Source organism: Hakea prostrata, chromosome 9 (assembly GCF_041222555.1).
Source record: "Hakea prostrata isolate BN-2017 chromosome 9, UWA_Hpros_2, whole genome shotgun sequence".
Taxonomy (NCBI): domain Eukaryota; kingdom Viridiplantae; phylum Streptophyta; class Magnoliopsida; order Proteales; family Proteaceae; genus Hakea; species Hakea prostrata.
Window position 1 is genome coordinate 48,339,887 of NC_142608.1, and position 22,442 is coordinate 48,362,328.

Sequence of the window (22,442 nt, forward strand, 5' to 3'; positions counted from 1 at the left end):
GATAGAATTGAAAAATTAATTAAGTCTGTTATATTGACTGGAGTGTCTTTAGAAAGTTTTCAACTTGTGAAAGTTGTGTTTCTAGAAAAATGACAAAATCTTAAAAGAAAGGTGAATGATGTTCCCATAATTTAGAAAAGGTACACACTAATATATGTAAGCCTATGAACATCACTGCAAAAGGAGGCTTTCATTACTTTATTACTTTCATTGATGAGTGATGGCTTTTTTAGATTTGTCTTTGTATATCTTATGAAACATAAATTTGAAGCCTTAGACTTTTTCAAAACATTCCAACTTCAAGTTGAAAATTTGATAGGAGAAATGATTAAGTCAACACATTCAGACAAAGGTGGAGAATATCTATCTAATGATTTGAGGAAGTATTGTGAAGGAAATGGCATTAAATATTTTAGGACTCCTTATACCCAAAGGCTTATGGTATTGCAATAAGGAGAAATAGGACTTTGCTTGATATGGTTAGATCTATGATGGCTAGAGCTAATTTGTACACTTCTTTTCGGGGAGAAGATTTGTATGTTGTTATACACATACTCAACAGAGTTCCTACCAAAGCCATAGATTCTACACCTCATGAGTCCTTTTATGGAAAGCAAGCTAGTATTGCTCATATTTGAGTGTGGGGATGCGTTACTCATGTTCTAATCATTGATCCTGATATAAACAAGTTGTTATCCAAAACTAAAAGATGTGTGATGGCCGGGAATCTTCATCGTTCAAAAGAATCTAGATTTTATGATCCTGAAAAATCAAGTGATAATTGAAAGCAGGAATGTAACTTTTTTTAGAGGATTGTTTTGATAGCAGAAGCAATTATGATTTTGACAAGAGAGTTTTGGAAGAGTTTGTAGAAGGTGATGACTATCACCAAAACAATTTTGGTGGCGAGTTCTCAGACCCTATTGTTTTAGCAAATCCAAGGAATCGCAAGGAACCTACTCCTTTAATTAAAAGAAGTGAAAGGATTTCCAAAGCCCTAGATATGTCAAATTATTATGTTTATTCAGGTTACACTTTTAAAAGAGTTAGTAAATAAACTTGTTGAAGATTCAGTAACCTATTCTCAGACTATGTCAGATGTTGATTGTCAACAATGGATTGTTGCTATGTAAGATGAAATTAAGTCTACGCATAAGAATGGTGTGTGGAAATTAGTTAATAAACCAATAAATACCAAAGTTGTGAACTGCAAATGGATTTTCAAAAGAAAGAAGGACATAAATAGTAATGTTGAAAAGTTTTAAGCAAGACTTGTTTCTAAAGGCCACAACCAAGATGGTGTTGATTACAACAAAAAAAATTATCCTGTTATGCAAATACAATCTAGTCGTGCTAATTTGGTCTTGGTTGCATATTTTGATTTGAACTTCATCAAATGAATGTGAAAACAACCTTCTTAAATGAAAGATTGATAAAGACATTTTCATGGAACAACCTGAATGTTCTGTTTCAAAAGGAGATGAAGGAAAAGTATGCAATTTATAAAAATCAATTTTATGATTTGAAACAAGCTTCTAGGCAATGGAATTTAAGATTTCATGATGTAGTTACTAGCACTCGTTTCATTTAAAACACAACTGAAGCTTGCATCTATGTTAAGAAAGATAAGAAAATGTTGCTGTTGGATTCTATTAGGAGTTCAATTAGAGTTTGTATTCATGTAAAATTTTATTCTTTGTAATAGCGTACTTTATATTTAATTATAAATAGAGGGCTTGAGATCATTGATCAATAAGCCATTATACCAACATTGTCTTTCACAACATGGCATCAGAGCCTAAGTTCGATTAGGAAAGAGAGAAAAAAAAGAGAAGAAAAGCAAAAATCTATCGCTCGCTATTGAAGACCTACCTCCTTCTTCTAATTTTTTCAAATCCATTGCAGTTCTTCAAACCTATTGCAAACCCATTGCTGTTCTTCAAACCCATCGCCTTCTTTTTCTGGCAGTTCTTTAGTTCCGCTACACTACAGTGAGTTCGATTAGAAAAGACCAAGAACAGAACAAAAAGGAAAGAAGAAGAGCAGAAGAACTCCGCAAAACCAGACTCCATCTCCATCGCAAACTCCATCGCAATTCTGAAACCAGACTCCATCTCCATCTCCATCGCAGTTCTGGTTTAGTAACGATAGCTTTACAGTCTCTTACATCTTCTTCTTCTAAGTTTCGATCGATCTCTGCACCTCTACCATCGCCTCCACCAGCCTCTGCCATCGAACTAAGTAACCCCTTCTAAATCCCGTCTCCCTTCTTAAACTGACCCTTCTAAAAACCCATTAAGCCCACCTGGACCAAACCAGACCACATTTCCGAACCATAATTTGTTCCCCAATTCTCCGGTTCGAAATCCTATTGATGCTTTAGGGGTTCATATTTTTTCAAAGTTTATTTGTTTTAGTTAAAAAAATAAAAAATAAAAATAAAAAAGAAGATCTGTTTGACTATTGCATTCTGCGACATTTCTGTTACTTCGAAAGGGTGAAGACTGAAGAACTGCAGATAATTTTGTCAACATGACAATTATTGATGATACTCCTGCTCCCACTAGCTCTGAACATTACCACACTCTTCATCCTCTTTCAGTAAGATTTGATGGGACAAATTATTTGATTTGGTCCCAATCTGCTTACTTGACTATTGCTGGAAGAAGACTTGTTGGACACATTACGGGCACCACTATCAAACCTACTACCACAGGCGTTTCACAGGATAAATGGATCTCGAATGACTCTCTTATTGTGTCATTTCTCTTGAATTCCATGATTCCAAATATTGCCCATGGATATCTATAACTTGATACTGCTGCCCAAATCTGGAAGGCTACTATTGAAACATATGGACAGTTGGGGAATGATGCACAGGTTTATGAGCTACGAAAGAAGCTTCATGAGACTACCCAAAAGGAACTGACTATAGCCCACTATTATGCTGAGTTGCGATCTCTTTGGCAAGAGTTGGATCATTATGGGGATTATCACCCCACTAATCCAGATGATGTGGCGACTTATAAGAAGCACATTGATAAGATTCGAGTATATGACTTCTTGGCAGGTTTGAACGTAGAGTACGATCAGATTAGAGTGCAAGTCTTAAGTCGTTCTCCCTTTCTTACACTAGAACAGACTTATGCTCTTGTTCAGTGTGAGGAAAGTCGTCGATTAGCCATGCTTCATACTCCTATTATGGAGAAATCAGCTTTACAGTCTGTTCACACTAAATCTGATCCGGCTAAGGAGATTGTCAAGTGTGAGCACTGTCACAAACCATATCATACCAAGGCAAATTGTTGGAAACTACATGGGAAGCCTGCTGATTTTGAGCAAAAACGAGCACAAAGAAAGGGAAAACCAAAGGCTAATCTTTCTGAGACAGTTTCCACCACACCCTCTGCAGACGTCGGTTTTTCACAGGAAGAGTTCGCTACTCTGCGACGTATTTTGTAGTCTTCTACTGACGGTACAACCTCGACCACTGCTTCCTCTACTACCCATACCAACTCCTACCTTACTACTTCAAACCAAAGGCTAATCTTTCTGAGACAGTTTCCACCACACCCTCTGCAGACGTCGGTTTTTCACAGGAAGAGTTCGCTACTCTGCGACGTATTTTGTAGTCTTCTACGACGGTACAACCTCGACCACTGCTCCTCTACTACCCATATCAACTCCTACCTTGCTACTTCAGGTAAAACTTTTACAAGCTTTCAAGCTTCTTCAGTTTCTACTCCTTAGATCATTGATACAGGAGCCACAGATCATATGACAGGTTTATCATCCTCTTTCTTACAATACTCTCCAACTTCTAGAAAGGATAAAGTTCGAATTGCTGATGGCTCATATTCTTCCATTGTTGGAAAAGGGACCATTCAGCATTCTCCATCACTTTCTTTGTCTAAAGTTTTACATGTTCCCTCTTTCTCTACTAACTTGCTCTCTATCAGTAGTCTTACGCATGACTTGAATTGTAAAGTGATTTTTTTTCCCATCTTACTGTGTCTTCCAGGATCTGGTCACGGGGAAGGAGATTGGACGTGGTAAACTAGACAATGGACTTTATTTGCTCGAGCTAATTGGAGAATTTGTGGCTGCTTTGACTACATCTTCTAATCCGGTCCATTCAGTAATATCAGACCTTCATCAGTGGCACCGTAGGCTAGGTCACCCCCCTCTAGGAACTCTTAAGAGAATATTTCCTGATTTGGTTTCTTCTTGTAATGAGGATAATTTTTTTTGTGAAGCCTGCATTTTTGCAAAGCAGACTCATTCTACTTATTTACCTTCTCTTCACAATAGAAAACCTATTCCTTGTATGCTAATTCATACTGATGTGTGGGATCCCTGCCGACGTGTGTCTATTACTAGCCATAGGTACTTTGTTACTTTTATTGATTGTCACTCTCGTTCTACATGGATTTATCTTTTAAAACAAAAAATGAGTTTTTCCGATGTTTTCGTGATTTTCATAATATGATTAAAACTTAGTTCAATGCCACTGTGAAGATCCTTCGCAGTGACAATGGCACAGAGTATATTGATGGTGAATTTCAAAGATCTCTCTCTGACTCTAGCATAATACATCAAACCAGTTGCGTTGATACGGCTGCCCAAAATAGGGTGGCCGAAAGGAAGAATCAGCATCTCTTAGAGATAGCTCATTCCATTATGATTGCTATGAATGTACCTGACCAGTATTGGAGTGATGCTATACTCACTGCTTCTTACCTTATGAATAGGATGCCCAGTAGGATACTTGGTTTTAAATGTCCTAATGAGATTCTTCAGGGAGCCTCTTCTTTTGTTATTCCTCCAAAGGTTTTTGGATGCGTGTGTTATGCCAGAATCATAGCCCACCAGAGTAAGCTGGCTCCCCGCGGCTTACGCTGCATATTTTTTGGGTATTCTGCTACTCAGAAAAGGTACATATGTTATCATCCTCCCTCCAAGAAAACCATTGTATCCATGGATGTAATTTTTCATAAGTTTTGCCCTTACTATACACCTCTCAAAGGGGAGAGTCCTAGAGGAGAGGTGTTCTTTCCAACTCTAGATCTTCCTATCACACACCAACACAACTTAAGAGTCCCAGAAGAGTTTCCTGACCAGGAGACTTCGGCCAGTATACCTGAGGACTCTAATCCTCCCCTTTCGATTTCTGAACCATGTGAAGAACCTAACCAGGGGGAGACCACTCCTGTGAGACACACTGTTGGGTCCTTCAAAACCAGATTGACTAAAATAAGGAGGTGCGGACTCATCAGAGGAAGAAATACAACTGGCTAAAGCAGGTGAAGAAAGGTGATACGTTACCACTTCAATCTCCTACTCCAGAATCAGATTCTACTGTTCACCTTAAGGTATCTTCTTCTGATCTTCCTATTGCTGTTAGAAAAGGGGTCAGATCTTGTACTCAACATCCCATAGCTAATTATGTTTCTTATAACTCCTTGTCTGACTCCTACCGTGCTTTTATCCTCTCTGTCATCTATATATGTTCCTAAAAGTTGGCAGGAAACCTATGTTGATAAGAAATGGAAAGCAACAATGGTAAAGGAAATGCAGGCAATGAAGAAAAATGACACTTGGGAGCACTTCCTCCAGGAAAAAAAACCAGTGGGCTGCAAATGGGTATTTGTGGTTAAACAAAATATGGATGGATCAGTCAACAAGTTGAACTAGACTAGTTGCAAAAGGGTTTACCCAGACCTAATGGGATTGATTATCAGGAGACCTTTGCCCCTGTTGCGAAACTAAACAATGTCAGAGTTCTGTTGTCTGTAGCTGTTAACAAAAACTAGAACTTGTACCAACTAGACGTAAAGAATGCCTTCTTACATGGGGAGTTAGCAAAATAGGTCTATATGGAAATCCCACATGGTTTCTGCGATGACAATACTGCAAGGAAAGTTTGTCGGTTGAAGCGGTCAATTTATGGGTTAAAACAGTCTCTTAGATGCTGGTTTGGACGCCTCCTGAAGGCAATGACTTCTATTGGATACAAGCAAAGCAATGCTGATCATACACTATTTGTCAAGAAGTCAGGTACTAACATCACATTTCTTATTGTCTATATAGACGATATTGTCATCACAAGGAATGATGGTGAAGAAATTCAAAAGTTGAAGAACTTTCTTGGCAGAGAGTTTGAAATTAAAGATCTAGGGAATTTACAGTATTTCTTAGGGATTGAGGTGGCTCAATCAAAAAAGGTATATTCCTATCCCAAAGAAAGTATGTCCTAGATCTATTATCGGAAGTGGGAATGTTGAGGTGTAAAGCAGTTGATACCCCTATTGAAGCTGGAGCTAAACTTAAAGAAAAAGAGGGAGAACCAGTGGACAAAGGAAGATACCAAAGGCTGGTAGGGAAGCTTATTACTCATCCCACACCAGGCCAGACATCGCTTATGCTGTAGGTATAATGAGCCAATTCATGCATGATCCATATTTAGCTCATATGAAGGTTGTTATCAGAATACTACAGTATTTGAAGGGAACTCCTGAAAAAGGAATACTTTTGTCACCCACTGATAATCTAAAAGTAGAAGCATACACTGATGCAGACTGGGCTGGATCTCCAGACAGGAAGTCAATTTCAGGTTATTGTACCTTTGTTGGAGGTAATCTAGTTACTTGGAGAAGTAAGAAACAGAATGTGGTAGCTTTATCTACTACAGAAGCTGAATATAGAGCTATGGTTCGTGGAGTTTGTGAGCTACTATGGTTGAAAGGCTTGCTGCAACATATTGGAGTCCAAGTTCCAAACCTTATGATGTTATATTGTGACAACAAGGCTGCTATTAGTATTGCCAATAATCCAGTGCAACATAATCAAACTAAACACATTGAAATTGACGGGTTTTTTGTCAAAGGAAAGTTGGAACAAGGGCTCATCTGCATGCCTTTTGTAAGATCTAGAGACCAAGTAGCAAATGTTTTCACTAAGGGTTTGAAAGAAAGAGATTTCCTTCCTATTATAGGCAAGTTGGGCATGACTAATATCTATGCCTTAACTTGAGGGGGAGTGTTGGATTCTATTAGGAGTTCAATTAGAATTTGTATAGGAGTTAAATTAGAGTTTGTATTCATGTAAAATTCTATTCCTTGTAAAAGTGTACTTTCTATTTAATTATAAATAGAGGGCTTGAGATCATTGATCAATAAGCCATTCTACCAACATTGTCTTTCACAATAGTTGCATTTTTTACACTTTAGATTGATGACATTCTACTTACTGGGAATAATAATAACATGTTGGTGGAAATTAAGCAATGGTTCTTTCATACATTTGGAATGAAAGACTTGGGAGAAGCCTCATATATTTTGCTATCAAAATTGAGCAAGGTCACCAAAATAGAACTTTCAGTTCATCTCAAGAGAAGTATATTGATACCTTACAAAGTAGGTTTCAAATGACTGAATGTTTGGATGGAAACTTCTCTATGACTATCTTAAAACTATTTCTAAGGAAGATAGTAAAGTCTATAAATGCCAAATTGAATGATTTATTATTTCCTTATGTTTTTACTATCGGAAGCCTGATGTATGCAATTATTTGTACCCGTCCAAACATAGCATTTGCAGTTGGCATGATTAATCGTTTCCAAAGTAATCCTTGAATTGGGTTGGTGTGCAATGGATTATGAGGTATCTTAAGCAAACAAAAGATTTTAGATTGATTTATCATTCTGATAAGCTTGACCTCATTGGATATTCAGATTCTAATAATCAAGGGTATGTTAATAGCAGAAAATCTACCTCTAACTTTGTGTTCACTTTGGGTGGTGGTGTTATTGCTTGAAAAAGTAAGAAACAAAAATGTGTTGCTCAGTCAAATATGGAGGTTGAATATATTACTATAAATGCAGCAGCTAAATAAGGTGTTTATCTTCAAAAGTTCTAGTCAAAATTATTGATAGTGAGATTGTGTGAAGAAATCTACTCCACTTTTGTGTGACAACAATTCTGCAATTGCCATCACTAAAGATCCAAAGTATCCTTCTCGGGCCAAGTATATAGAGGGCGAGATCACTACATTTGTGATGTGATTAGGAAGCAAGAGGATGTAGTTCAGAGAGTGCCATCTAAGTCAGACTAGGCTAATCCCTTTACACAAGGCTTGCCTTTTGGTGTATTTGAAAAACATGTAATGGCTTTGGGATTGTGTTAGGCTAAATGGGAGAGTGTAGGAGTATTGTGTCCCAACACATGTCATTATGTTATATGCACATTTACATTGGACACAGCTAAGGTTGGTTTATATGTGGCATTTACTATTTCTGGTAGTTTTTGTGATTATTTGGTCCATTGGATTATTTGGACTACTTCTATGGATGATCATCCGGTTTGAAACACTAGGTAGTCCTTGACTTGATCACACCCATCATAATGTATTATTTACTTTAACGTACATTATTAGACAATGATGAGTTTAACGGGTTAGTACACTTTGAATCTATGGAGTCCATCCATGTCAAGATTATGTGTATGTTGACTGTTGATCTTAGTGACTAGCGTTCCATTGCCAGTGACTTGACAATTACAGAAGTGTACACATACTTATAGACAGTGTACCGTGTGTCGGCGATAATTTGACGTGTTGCTGGGGGCGACATGAAACCCCCCCAGTGATACGACTTTATCATTAAGTCAGCGATATATCGCCAATGGTCAAAAAGTTGACCGTTTACTATATATTGTCGATTTCTCGACAATAAAGGGGGGGATTCCGTCGAATTTTGACCTAATTTCCCTCTAATTTTTCTATATTTTCTCTCTCCTATCTAACTTCTCCAGAGCTTCTCTCTCTTAATTTTTGCACTTTTCACCTTAATTTGGTCCGATCTTCGACATCTACGAGTACATCTTGCTTCGTTATTATCGAATATCACATTGTTTCTGTTGACCAGGAGGGGTTTCGCACAGATCTGGGAGTTTTTTCATCAAACAGGTACTAATTTTTGACAAAATGCATGCTATAATGATGTTGGATGATTATAAAATTAACGTATGTTGAATACCGTGAGCCGATCTACGATCTCACGGAGTCGGAATTTTTTTTCGCAAAGTAATTTATTTTTTATTTTTTATTTTTGTGAGTAAAAAATTATATTTTGAACACTAAAAATGATTACTTTTTAAGTGATATAAATGTTGTATGATGATAGAAAAAACATATGTGGAACTCCGTGAGCCGATCTACGGACTCACGGAGTTGAAATACTTTTTGACCCAATAAATAATTATTTTATTTTTCAAAAAATATTAAAATATTAATAAAAATATCAAATTATTATGAAAAAATGGGAAAAATTGGGAAAAAAGGGGAAAATGTTTTGAAATTTATGGAATAATTATGTAAGTATTTCTCAAGTGTTGGTTGTGTTGCCCATGTGGCTTCATCGCCGGTTTTGATATGGGCAGCCTATTTTTTTTGCTGAGAAAATTGTAAAAATTCATTTTGTATTTAAAAATAGAGCAAATTGCACAGGCACCCTAAAATGGAGGCTTTAAAGCATGGACACCCCACTTTATATTTAAAAAGCACTGACACCCCAGTTCATTAAACACGTTAGTCCATTCTGTTAGTGAAACCATTAACTCATTATATTCTTTTTAAAATTCCAAATATACCCTTACCAAACTCTGTGGAGAAAAAATGGGCCAAATCTCTCTCTTCACTCAGTTCTCCGCTGCTTCACCTCTCCACCTTCGGTTCCAGCAGCACCTGCGACACTGCCACCACAATTACCGTCATTCAATTCCTTTTGGGTTGTTGTTGTTATCGAATAAGCAATCTCTCTCATAACTATAAACAACTATGCTTTCTTGGAATCTGAATACAACTCTAGCTGTCCATTTTAGTCAGAGAAATCCGTCCGAAATTTAGACCAGAGAGAGTCCATGGCGTTCAAGAGCTTAGATTGTATAACGGTGGAAGATATCGCTGTTCTCGGGATTTCTTCCAAAGTTGTAGATGAACTCCATGGAAATCTCACTGACATCATCCAAAATTGCGGCAACGATATGGTGGAGAGATGGAAGAACATTACTGGGAGACTCTTAAACCCTGACTTACCTTTCACGTTTCATCAGATGATGTATTATGGATGCTACAAGGATTTCACCTTTGATCCTCCTGCTTGGATTCCCAAACCGTAAACACCAAACTCTGCTTCTCAGTTTGATTCCATTGTTCATGTCTTCCATTCCTTGTGAAATCCAAACATCTGTCCCTGAACTCTAGCGTTGCTTTACTAATATCATATACTAATATCATTTCTGACTTCTCATCACAGTAACCCATCAAAGACACTAAATACATGTGCCTTAGCTTGGACAACATTTGAATCTCTGTTTGGAACTCTGTGATCCCCTGTTCAAACTGTTGGTTCCCTCTCTTTACAGCTACTTCGGTCCCATCATCCAATTTCCCCAAGTAGACATCTCCAAATCCTCCTACTCCAATCATTATTTTCCGATCAAAAATTTGGTTACGTTTTGCAGTTCGCCGAAGGAGAAGTGACGACCAAACCCATTGGAGGAGGATGAGTAGGGGCTACCAGATCCACCCTTATGTAACCCAATTGAAGTTTTAGAATAGCTCATGGAGGTAGAGTTAGCTGTATGGAGAAGCAACCATGAGGAGAAGCTGTGACTGAATTCTGCTTCTTGCCTATTCTTTCAGTCTGGAGGTGGTAATCGTGGTGGCGACGGTGGTGAAGTCACTGGCGCTGCCAGAACTGAAGGTGGAGAGGTGAAGCAGCGAAGAACCAAGTGAGGAGAGAGAATAGATTTGGCCCATTTTTTTTCCTCATATTTTGGTAAGGGCATTTTTGGAATTTAAAAAAATAATAATGAGTTAATGGTTTCACTAACAAAATGGACCAACATGTTTAATAAACTGGGGTGTTAGTGTTTTTTAAACATAAAGTGGGGTGTCAATGTTTTAAAGCCTCCATTTTGGGGTGTCTATGCAATTTGCTCTTAAAAATAAGATGAAGAATGGCTAGTTAATACTTAATACTTAGTATTTAATACTTAGTAGTTATATACTTATACAATTATGCTTAGGTACATCAGTACATGATTACATATTTACATCATACATGCAATATTTATACATGATTGTTTATTTGTGTATACAAAATTATTTTGGTGTTGTTATTTGTTAAGTGACTTATGCGGTTATGCCATCATTTTGAATGCAACAGTCATCATGTCTGCTAGTGGGAGTCAAAGGGGAGATGGGTCTTCCCAGGGAGACAGTCACAAGGACGGGTCTAGTCACAGGGATGGGGATAGACACAGGGACAGCCACAGCCATATGACAGCCTGAGAGACCAACAATAGGAGGGAGGACTGACCCAACATGGCAATAGTGTGTCGCTATTGACGGAGACAAAAATAAAACACAGTGTAATTTTTGTGGGAAGAGAATCTACTCAGGTGGCATTAGCAGGTTCAAGGGTCACATTACTGGGAGTTCAAAGGATGTGACGACATGCACAGAGGCCCATCCAAATATAGTGAATGCACTTAGGGATTTACAAAAAGTGAAGGGGAAGAAGAAAGATGATTGAAGGAGAGTCAACAAAGCACTAGATGATGCAGTGCGTGGTCATCATACGTAGATGATTCAAATGATGATAGGGATATTGATCCTGTTGATGTGGCGAGAGATCAGGAGGAGAGAGACATGCGGCGGGCCATAGCAGAGAGCAGACGATTGCACCATCGAAGCCAGGATATGGCCAAAGCTAGAGCTTCAGGAGCTGGTCCCTCTAGGGCTGCAGGGGCTAGACCTTCTGAATATGGGGGTAGGGGTGGTGTATTTGGCATGTTTCGCAGATCACAGAGTCTACGGGCCCCTCGTACATCAGGTTCAATGCCACCATCTGATTATCCATGCCGTGGGGACCCGATCATGGAGCAGGATCCTGATATATTCAGGAGGAAGGGGGCCAAGCAGCGTAAGATTTCTGGTGCATGGAAAGGTATGCCCAAGAAGGTAAAAAAAGCAATATCAAAGTAGAAATATTACAGTCACATCCCAACAAACACAGCACAGGGTCCATACTACAGGCATATGATTGATACTATTGTAGAGGCAGGCCCTGGATATAAGGATCCCAACCCTACAGAGTTGATGACCACCCTCCTTCAAGAGGAGAAGGAAGAGCTGCAACAGTATATTGAAGGTATGAAACCCTTCTGAGATACTTATGGATGCACCATCATGTCTAATGGATGGACCAGCCCAACAAGAAAGTCCATCATCAACTTTATGGTATACTATGACAGGAGAACCATTTTCTTGAAATCAGTGGATGCTACTGGTCATATAAAAGACCATAGATATATCATGGGTCTCCTACAGGATGTGATAAATGAGGTTGGTAGGAAAAATGTGGTGCAAATTGTCACTAACAATGGCTCCAACTTCAAGAAGACCGGTGAAGTGTTGACGGTTCACCTAATTATCATCTTTTTTGGACGCCTTGTGCAGCTCATTCTATTGACCTAATGCTGAAGGACATAGGAAAAATCATCATTATCCACAACACAGTTGAAAAGGCAAGACAAGTAACCAACTTCATTTACAATCATAACACTGCTTTGGCCATGATGAGGAGATTATGTGGAGGTGAGTTGGTGCCATGGTTATCAAAGGGCCCCCCTGGGCCCCCCGCCCCCCCCCCCGGGGGCGGGGGTTTTTTTTTCACTATAATACAACAACCAAAACACCCAACTTTTTCCCCCCTTTTCTTTCCCTTCTCCTCCCTCCCTTCCCCCCCTTTTCCCCCTCCCCGCCCCCTCTCTATCCCTTTCTTCTTTTTTTTTTTTTTTTTTTTTTTTTTTTTTTTTTTTTTTTTTTTTTTAAAATTATTTATTAAAAAAAAAAAATAAAAAAAAATAAAAATAAAAAAAAAAAAAAAAAAAAAAAAAAAAAATATAATTTAATTAAAAAAAAAAAAAAAAAATAAAAAAAAAAAAAAAAAGTAGTTAGAACGTCATTTTTTTTTTTAGGTGAAGTGGAAAAAAAAAAAAAAAAAAAAAAAAAAAAAAAAAAAACCGCGCGGCGCGCAGCGGCCCATCGCTTTGCCGCTTTAATAACCATGGTTGGTGCGACCTGGTCCGACAAGATTCGCGACGAATTTCATCACCTTGAGCAACATGCAAGAGAAGAAGTCGGGCCTCAGATCCATGTTTGCATCGCAGGAGTGGTTTGATTGGGCTGGATCCAAGTAAGATAACTATCTACTATTTCATCTTATAAATTATTATATTTGTACTATGAGTTTATGATTATCTAGTTATCTACTGTCTATTGACTTAATGAGTTTGTGATAATTCAACACGACCAATGGGTGCGAGGCACAGTACACAATATCACCTGATGAGTTCTGGAGAAGGGTTACTATGGTGTTGCGGACCTTAGAGCCTATTGTAAAGGTCTTGCGTATGGTGGACTCTTCCTTGAGGTGACCCACTATGCCCCACTTGTATGCATCCCTTAAGCGTATGAAGGTTGCTATACAGGCAACAAACCCTAGAGGGCACCAGGCTTTCTTGGATATTGTGGATGCACGATGGACAGCTCATCTGATGCATCCCCTGCATAGGGCCGGTAAGTAAATATTGTGGGTTGTAAACTTATAGTTGTAGCCTTGTAGGTATTGGTAATTCATTCAATCCTAGCTCTAAGTCTCTAAGTACTAATTGTAAGCTTTTTTAATTATGCAGCCTATTTTCTAAACCCTAAATATCAATATAGTGAACATTTAGTGTTGGACACAAACCTGTTGGATGCCCTATTACAGGTGATTTCGAGGTTGGAGCCAAATCCGATGCTCCAATCATTTTGCCACAACAAGGTGAGACATTGGGAATTTCAAACAACTAGAATTTGTATATATTGTTTAAAGAATTTAGCTAACCAATCAATATTAATCATTGTATTATTGCAGATTAAGTTGTTTAGGGATGCATTTACGTTTTTCAGTGGAGATGTTGTACGGGCCGAGAAACCCAGTGATCCAGGTTAGATACTTATATAGTTAGATCTTTATATGCACAAATACATTATTAATTATAGATAAGTTGATTTGATGATAAGTATTAAAGTTATGAGTTTCTAACTTAATGTTTTGTGATAATGCAGTTGAGTGGTGGTATCTCTATGGCAACAGTGCATCAAATCTTCGGAGATTGGCAATCAGGATCTTGTCTCAGACTTGCTCTGCCTCTGGATGTGAGAGGAATTGGAGTACATTCAGCATGATCCAATCCAAGAGGAGGAACCGGTTGGGAAGCCAATGCCTAAATGATCTGGTGTTTTGTCACTATAATATGAGGCTGAAGATACAACATGTCAAGGAGCAAGCTGAGAATAGTAGGCAGTACATTGATCTCGATGATATATTTGAGGTGGGTGCAAATGACCAAGATCCCCTCACTCAGTGGATGTTGGACAAGGGTGAGTCGGTGTTGGACCAACCTGGAGGGAGGCCTGACCCAGAGCTAGCTTGAGCTGCAGGAGTTGATTTGGATGAGTTTATGGCCTCTTCAGAGGGTCAAGCACATGCAAAGGCAGCTACTACTGTTGATGAGGATTGGATGATGGCACCAGGCACAGAGGAGCGGCAAGATGACGATCCAGATGACACACTCCCTCCTAGTCAGACTGCGAGGGAAGATGATGATGCTGGTGGTGGTGGTGGTGGTGGTGGTGGAGGCCTTGAAGAGCGTTTGCATGTTCCACTACCAGAGACACAGGAGCCCCTACTCAAATACACTAGGGAGACTCATTTCACACATGCCACCCAGGATTACGATCATGGTGGTGATCATCATCGTGGTCGTGAATATCCTAATACGAGACCGAGCCACCATCGGAAGGGGAAGGGCCATGGGAGCCAACAACAGCAAAAGGTGGTTATAATGATGTCACCCTCCCGCACGGATCTTACGATTACGGATCCTATGGTTCTCATGTTAATCCTTCAGATCCGACGAGCAACTTAATATGAGTGATGGGGTACCTGAGCTTGGATGAGTCTGTAGGCTCCACATCAGGCTATTGGCCTACCGGTATTTATGGTATCCCTCCTTCACATGGACAGTATGGTATGAGTATGGATATGAGTATCCCCTCTAGTACTTCGTATTCTGGGCACTCGCAAGGCAATTCTTACTATGACCATGGTCTCAAGAGGCCAATGTCTATTGAGGGGTCCATAGCTTCACAGTCATTGGCACAATCAACATCATCAAGCATGTAGCACCTTCCTTGGCCCTATTCTCACTTCCCACAAATGGGAGTTCTCTTGGAGGCAGAAGATGACCGCTATAGAGCTGCAATTGATGATTATCTGGAGAACTATCAGTATTGTATCAGATGGGATCAGTATGTGAATTTGTTGGGAGATCATTGGAGACAGGCACAACACAGTCAAATGGAGTTTGATCCACCTAGGCACAATACTTAGAATTGAGAGTTGGAGATTTTATATGATGGGATGACTCTTATGTACTTGTACAATGAATTGTAGACTTCAAATGATTTGGTTTATATGAGTTTTCAGATTTCTAGATTTGGGGCTTTTGCCTGTATACAGTCGGACATGGGTTGATTAAGAACATTAGTTTAGGTGACGTTTTAGGTCAAAATAACACTCTCAATGTGTTTATTGGCCTCAAATTAGGCTTCACGTCAAATTTTAGGTCAAAATAACACTCCTAATGTGTTTATTGGCCTCAAATTAGGTTTCACGTCAAATTTCAGGTCAAAATAACCCCAAATACCCTTCGAAACAGGGGGTCGATTTTTCATCGAACCCCCTCCAAAAGTCACCCGACATGTTGCCTGTGTCGCCCGTGTCGCCAGGCACCGACATGGCGACACCAGGCGACATGTCAGACCTTGCTTATAGATTGCCTTTTAAAAGGATTTATTGGTAGAGTGGTTTTGCAAAATTGTTTTTATCTATTAGTCAAAACTTATCTATTTCTTCTTGATTTTTACAAAACCAATCTTGTTTAGTTATACACAATGGCAGTTCTATAATTTTAGTTCCCTAATTCTTTTGGGGCATTTTAGTAATTGTTAAGTTATGCTTTAAAGGCATTTTGGATATGGACATTAGGTGGCTAGCATCTCACTTAGGGTTGGACTTTATGGCTAGTCATCTCCACCGGTCCACCCTAGAGATATTTATATCTCTAGGTCACACAAGCAAAGGGGTAGATTTTCCTTTAGAAGCTCAAAATACCAAGTGATGGTATACCTATCCACCTAAGTGAGCACCCTGATTGCTTGTGAGATCCTTGACATCATCAGTGGTTTCATCTTGTGGTGATCATCTAAGATCTTCGTCTTTCAAGTCACTTTGTTTAATTGGTGCAAGATCTTCTCTCTTCTTCTATATCGATTCTATAAGTTTGCAATTGATCTTCAAAGAGCTATGTCACTTTTGTCATGATTTTATCAAAAGATATTTCATGATTTTTAGGCTTAATAATCTTAGTTCAACATCATGTTATAAGGCTAATTTTATAAAATATAAATTATCATCATAAATTGTTAAGTTTTGTTTATGCAAGTACCATTAATGAACATGTACAAACTTACCACCTAAGTAGGGTAAAATTGTAAAAAGGTAAAGTTACAAAAGATTAGAATAAAACCTTGTTTTTCGCTCTCTCTAACCTCCACATTGCTCCCATTTCCATTTTAACAGTATTTTAGGAATAAAAACTACCCAAACCAACTAAAGCGAGCCAAAATCAAAACTAAAGCAGATGTATAGTTTACAAGGTAACTGGAAACCAAACTGACGATACATAATATATTATCAACCCAATAATACCAAACCTATTTCTTATTATATAATATATTATGTCTAGTAGTAAAGGAAAATTATTCATTACTCATTACCTATTATTATAATTGATTATTCATAAATAGGTCATAAAGATAAAGATAAACTATGCAAAGAGAAGCTTGATTTCCAATGATCACAGACATCTAAATGGGGCCAACCAATGCTGCAATTTTGAACATTATCTACAAACAAATAACACAATTATCACCATATTTGTCAAATAATAGGACTTGATTAAAAGGGAAAAGGCATCGACAAAACCTACAAGAGAGCTGCACCTTTTAGCCTCTACACAAAAATAATTCCATGTTTATGCACTGTAATTTTGAACATTATCTACAAATAAATAACATAACTATCACCATATAATCTCATTAGCCACAGTCACCGAGAGCCCTACCTTTCCTTTCCAGGGAAGGACCCAAGGGTAAGCAATAAAAGGTTTTGAAGAATGCAAGACCTAAATCAGCAGCCCCTTTAGTATATTACCCAAAAATTTTGTTTTCTTAGTTGATTACTTGATAAAAATTATTTGACACCAAAATAAGGCCATGAATGTCTTTAGGCTTTTTTATATTATAGATTTCTAACTGAGAAAATAAAATGTAAACAAAAGAAAAAAACAATTATAAAAATTTAGAAGGAGAGCTAAGAACATCAATATCTCATTCATATAAGAGAAAAGCCTGCAAATTACACCTTTGAAATATGTGTTCCGAGACTTCTGTGCACGCCACAACATTTTAAGCATACAAATACTCCAATATTTGCTGACCTGAAAACAGGCATCAGTGGGACTTCTTAAAATACTCTAGCTAAAGAAAAATGTAATTTGATAAATGGAAAATTGCCATCACTAAAAGACGATACCAGGAAACTAGCATCGAATATAATCACTATAACATTTAAAGAAAAAAAGAAAAAAGAAACAAGTGACCATTAACCATATGACAGAAGACTTAAAACTACATAATCTACCAGACACATACTGTAAATCTTTGAGTTAACATTAAGTGATTAGAAGTTTCCAAGGAAGTGACAAAACTGGATAAGGAAAAGACTAGATGGTGCATAGAAAAAGGGTGTAGGACTAACATAACCAACAAAAAGAACCTCCATGCACTAACATCGGAACATTATTTTACCAAAATGAGAATCTTTTCAAAAATGGAAAAGAAGTGAACACAAGGATCCAATAAATCAAATTGCCAACCAGGACCAATTTTCCACAAAGAAGTGCCCCAAGGCTAGATCAAGCTAATGCTAACGAAATCTCCAAAACTATGAATCATCTCGTCCACAATAGAGCTCCTACCACAAAGTATGTTCACTCTTATAACCACCTACTATTAGGTGACAAGATTCTTCAAGAATCAATAGTGACAATTATCTCCACGCATCCACCCCCTTACTGTAGTACGAAATCCTTGACATTCCCTCAGTACAACCAAGAATCCCATCAAACTGCCATTAAGGAGGTGGGTGAAGACAGCGAAGAAAAATTCAATTCAATACACACACACACACACACACACACATATATATATATATATATACACATACACAAAGTATCCTACTGCACCGTAGCACCAAGACCACAATTGCTTAAGGATACTATATCAATTGGTTAGTTTATAACTATCCAGAAAGAACATAATTGTCCAATTAAGCATGATTGTTTACCAACCTGGATTTACCCAAAGCATTGCCAACTTTTGCATGTCAATTTGCCAATATATATAGGAAAATCAAACCCCAAGGTCCTTATTTTTTTCATTGCTTTCATAGGCTTTGTCCAACATGAAACTTTGTCAAAGGACTCAAAACCATCATTCTCTTAAAAAATTTAGATTAAACAATAAAGAAACAAAACAGAAAATATCTAAAAGATGCCTTACAGAAGTGACATCACACAAAAGACCCAATGTAATTTGCATATCAAACAAACTCATCTCAGGATAAAATCATTAAAAAATATAAAGACAACAATATCCCTAGAAAACCTCTACAGGAGAAAATCTCATATACTTTTGCCATAAATACAAATATCTTGAGAAACCATAGAAACTTCAACATTTGAGAGTGAGCCTTAGCAGTCTATTATTCTTTAACAAATTCTAACAACTAAATAATTTGGAAGGACTTAAGAGAGGTTTTCACCTCAGATTGGTTTAATATGTATGAAAACCAAATAGTGGCTCGTTTACATATTTTTCTACAGATGGGTTTTACAGACTAAAAAGGGGGAAATGTTTTATTTAACTGTGATGAGGTTATAGAAAGCATTCCAAATTTCAAAGTAAGAATAATCTAATGATATCTGGTTTTTCAATTCCTCTTGCACACAAACCGTAAATTAAAATGAACAAATACTAAGACTAAGAAATTGTTGCATTAATTTGTCAATTATTGGCTGCAGATCTGGGAAAGGCTAAATTGTCAAAAACCTCAGCAGCTTGTTAGACCATCATTGATGAGCATTAGAAAGCTGAGGGTGTGAGCAATCACTGTTTGCTGAAAAACCTGTGAGTACAGCTTTCATGCATAATATGTTCAGTTCATGCTGAATATTCCTATGATTAATCAGGAATTAAAGGTCTTTTTTTTAGCTCTCTGGATTTGCCAATCAAAGTCTGACATGTTCATGAAAAAGATCAATTTTGCTTAGAAAATAGTTCATAAAATGATACTGATTTTCGAGTCCACGCATAGACACTATGAGTAATCTAATTGAAGGGTTGGAATCAGGCTAGTGGAGGCATGAGGTGAAAGGAAGATCAGATGAATGGGAGCAGTGGAGTCATGAGGTTAGAGGAAAATATAGACTTAAGGGGTGATTGGAGAGGTTTTAAGGAAATGGTACACCAAGTTGGATTGGTACCTGAATTAAGGGAGTAGGACTAAGGAGAGCCAATATTTTAAGTGGTTGGTATGCGTAAGGAGAGGCAATATTTTGAGGGGTGTGGAGGAGAGATTTCTTGGTTAAGATGAGAAAAGGATAGAGAGAGTTTCACAAAAGATAACATGAAATAACTAAGAAACTATAAATATTGTGTGTTAAAGAATTTCAAGAAAGAGAAGAACTAGCATGAGAATTAAGTTTAAAATACGTAGTTTGCACAGCCAACTTTTTGGTTTTTGAGAAATAAAAGCATGTCAAGGATTAGGAGTAGAAAAAAATTCATAAGTCAGAAGCGAAGATAATCTCTTTTAGAAGACAAAACATATGTAGAACATCACAAGTTTGCCATCTAATTTACACAATTAGTTCCCCCCTGTATTCTAATGCATTGACAATATTATCTCTCCCTCGTCCTATGAGATGCAATAGAACAAATGGTTATGTTTCATTTGGCATATGTAACATTCTAGTTAGGGTAACAAATAATTCGCCTCTGAGTTAGGTTAAGAGAACCTATATAATTGGCATTCTACATTCTATGTGTGCTCCATAAACATGAGCTTCAGTAAATGAATAGATTTGTCAAGAAAAATTCAAGATGCATGATTATCAAAAAAAAAAAAGCCAAGTATATCTGGGTTGATACATCAAACAAACTATTTATACAACAAGATTCCCCAGCAAGGCAATAATTAAATAATGCAGTGCATCATCAAGTTACAGAATCTTGGCAAGCATATAAGACATTACTAAAAGCTTGCCTATGCAGTGAGACAACAAGAAGAGCTCAATAAGAAAGCCAAACACAGCCATTAACATATCAAACAAACTATTCACACAACAAGAACAACTCATTCTAGACTGCCCCTCTCCCCTCTAACCCTCCTGGACTTGGCAAAAGCTCCTTTCCCTTTGACCTCTTGCCCTCTCTGCCATCTCCCTCAAAATTGCTGACGCCTCCAACATCTCTTTCTGGCTTGACCCTTGGCACCCCCTTGGTACCCTATTCCATGCTGTAGGGGCTAGGGCAGTCTACTCTTCAGGCATTCCAAAACTCTGTCCCCTCTCCTACTTTCTCGGTCCCAAAGGTTGGTCCTTTCCTTCCCCTTTCCCCCTGAGCATGCCCATGTTTGGTCCCTTTTCCCTCCCTTATCTCCCTCTTCCCTTGCCTAAGACCACCTCGTCTAGCTTCTCTCAAATAAATACAATCTCTCCATCGCCTCTGCTTGCAACTTTCTTCGTAGACCCTCTCCCCCAGTCCCCTGGTCCAATCTTTTTTGGTTCACTAACCATATCCCTTGCCATGCCTTTACGGTATGGAGAGCCCTCTCCTCTTGTCTCCCAACTCAAGACTTCCTCGCTCTCCAGTCTATACCTGCCCCCCCCCTCTTGTATCTTCTACCTAAGGAAGAAACCATCCGCCACCTGTTCTTTGCTCACCTCTTTACTCACCTTATTTGGCTCCTAGCCCTCTCCTCTATCTAGTCTAGATCTAGATGCCCTCAGCCTCTTGGCAATGGGTGTCGCTAGATTGGTTCTAGTTTCGGAGGTTCCACGATTGCCGACACTATTGGAAAGCTTATTTTGGGGGCCTGCATCTCACATATTTGGATTGAGCGCAACTTTCACCGATGGACTGCCAAATCTCGCTCAGTAGATTAGATTTGGAAAGCCATCTGTAATGATATTAGTTCAAGGATTTCCTTTTTGTTCCACAAGCCCCTTGTAGATACCCCAAGGAGCAAACACATTGTTGTTACCTGGGGTCTTGATAGCTCTTTACTTGCGCCCTCCAAACATTCTTAGTCTGGTCCCCCCCCCCCACTCCCCCTCTTGTACTTTCCCTTCAGGGTGTTTATAGTATACTCTTATATCCATCCAAAAAAAAAAAAAAACTATTCACACAATAAGATTGTCCAAGAAAGCAATGAAGAGGTTACAGAATCATGGCAAGCATATAATATATAACGAAAAACAATCCATGCATTGAGACAAATAGAAGTCCATATCCACAAAATGTACGTGAACTATAGGACCATAGTACAAATAGTTATTCGAAACTCAATAACAACTTGATGACATTAAAAATGCAATGCACAGAACTTACGCCCATTTTGGATCTGGTGCACCACAATCTGCACAAATACGATTATCACTTCTACGCAATAGTTCTTTCAGCTTCCCAATGTTAGCTGTAGTAAAAAGGGAATAAAACCAATTACTAAAAATCAACATTATTTCTGCTCTCACCCATCTTAATAAAAAATATTATAAGGACAAGAAAATATGATACTTGTTCATGAACTCTAGCCCAAACCAATTAGAAACCTTATCATTATGTTAATCTTTTATTCTTGTGATCCAAGGGATGAAATGAACATCTTGTCAACCAAGTTCAACAGCAAATGATAATGTACTCCCTTCCCTCTTCTTTTGGTTTACTGAGCTAAGTAAGGGTCTTTCACCAGAAGGGGGGGGGGAATCCAGTTTCCCAGCAGTACATTTACTTTTAGGTGAATTGACCAAAATATTCTTATTTTGTCACAAACAAGTACTCTATTATAAATTATCAATGCATTCTAAAGTTTGCACCCATTACCTCTCCAAAGAGAGAATAAATGATAGATGTTCTAAATGACA

At 38.1% G+C, this 22,442-nt stretch overlaps 1 protein-coding gene across 3 annotated transcripts in view; it reads right to left on the reverse strand.

Moving 5' to 3' along the window:
* Positions 1-22,442, reverse strand: part of LOC149005387 (ADP-ribosylation factor GTPase-activating protein AGD12-like) — a 38,638-nt gene that overhangs the window by 15,236 nt on the left and 960 nt on the right. For all 3 annotated transcript variants that reach the window (XM_089169240.1, XM_089169239.1, XM_089169238.1), the window contains exons 3-4: positions 21,910-21,994; positions 17,600-17,675 (exon numbers count right to left, since the gene is read on the reverse strand). In XM_089169240.1, the coding sequence (XP_089025366.1) occupies positions 17,600-17,675; positions 21,910-21,994 (161 nt within the window). The remainder of the gene's footprint in view (positions 1-17,599; positions 17,676-21,909; positions 21,995-22,442) is intronic.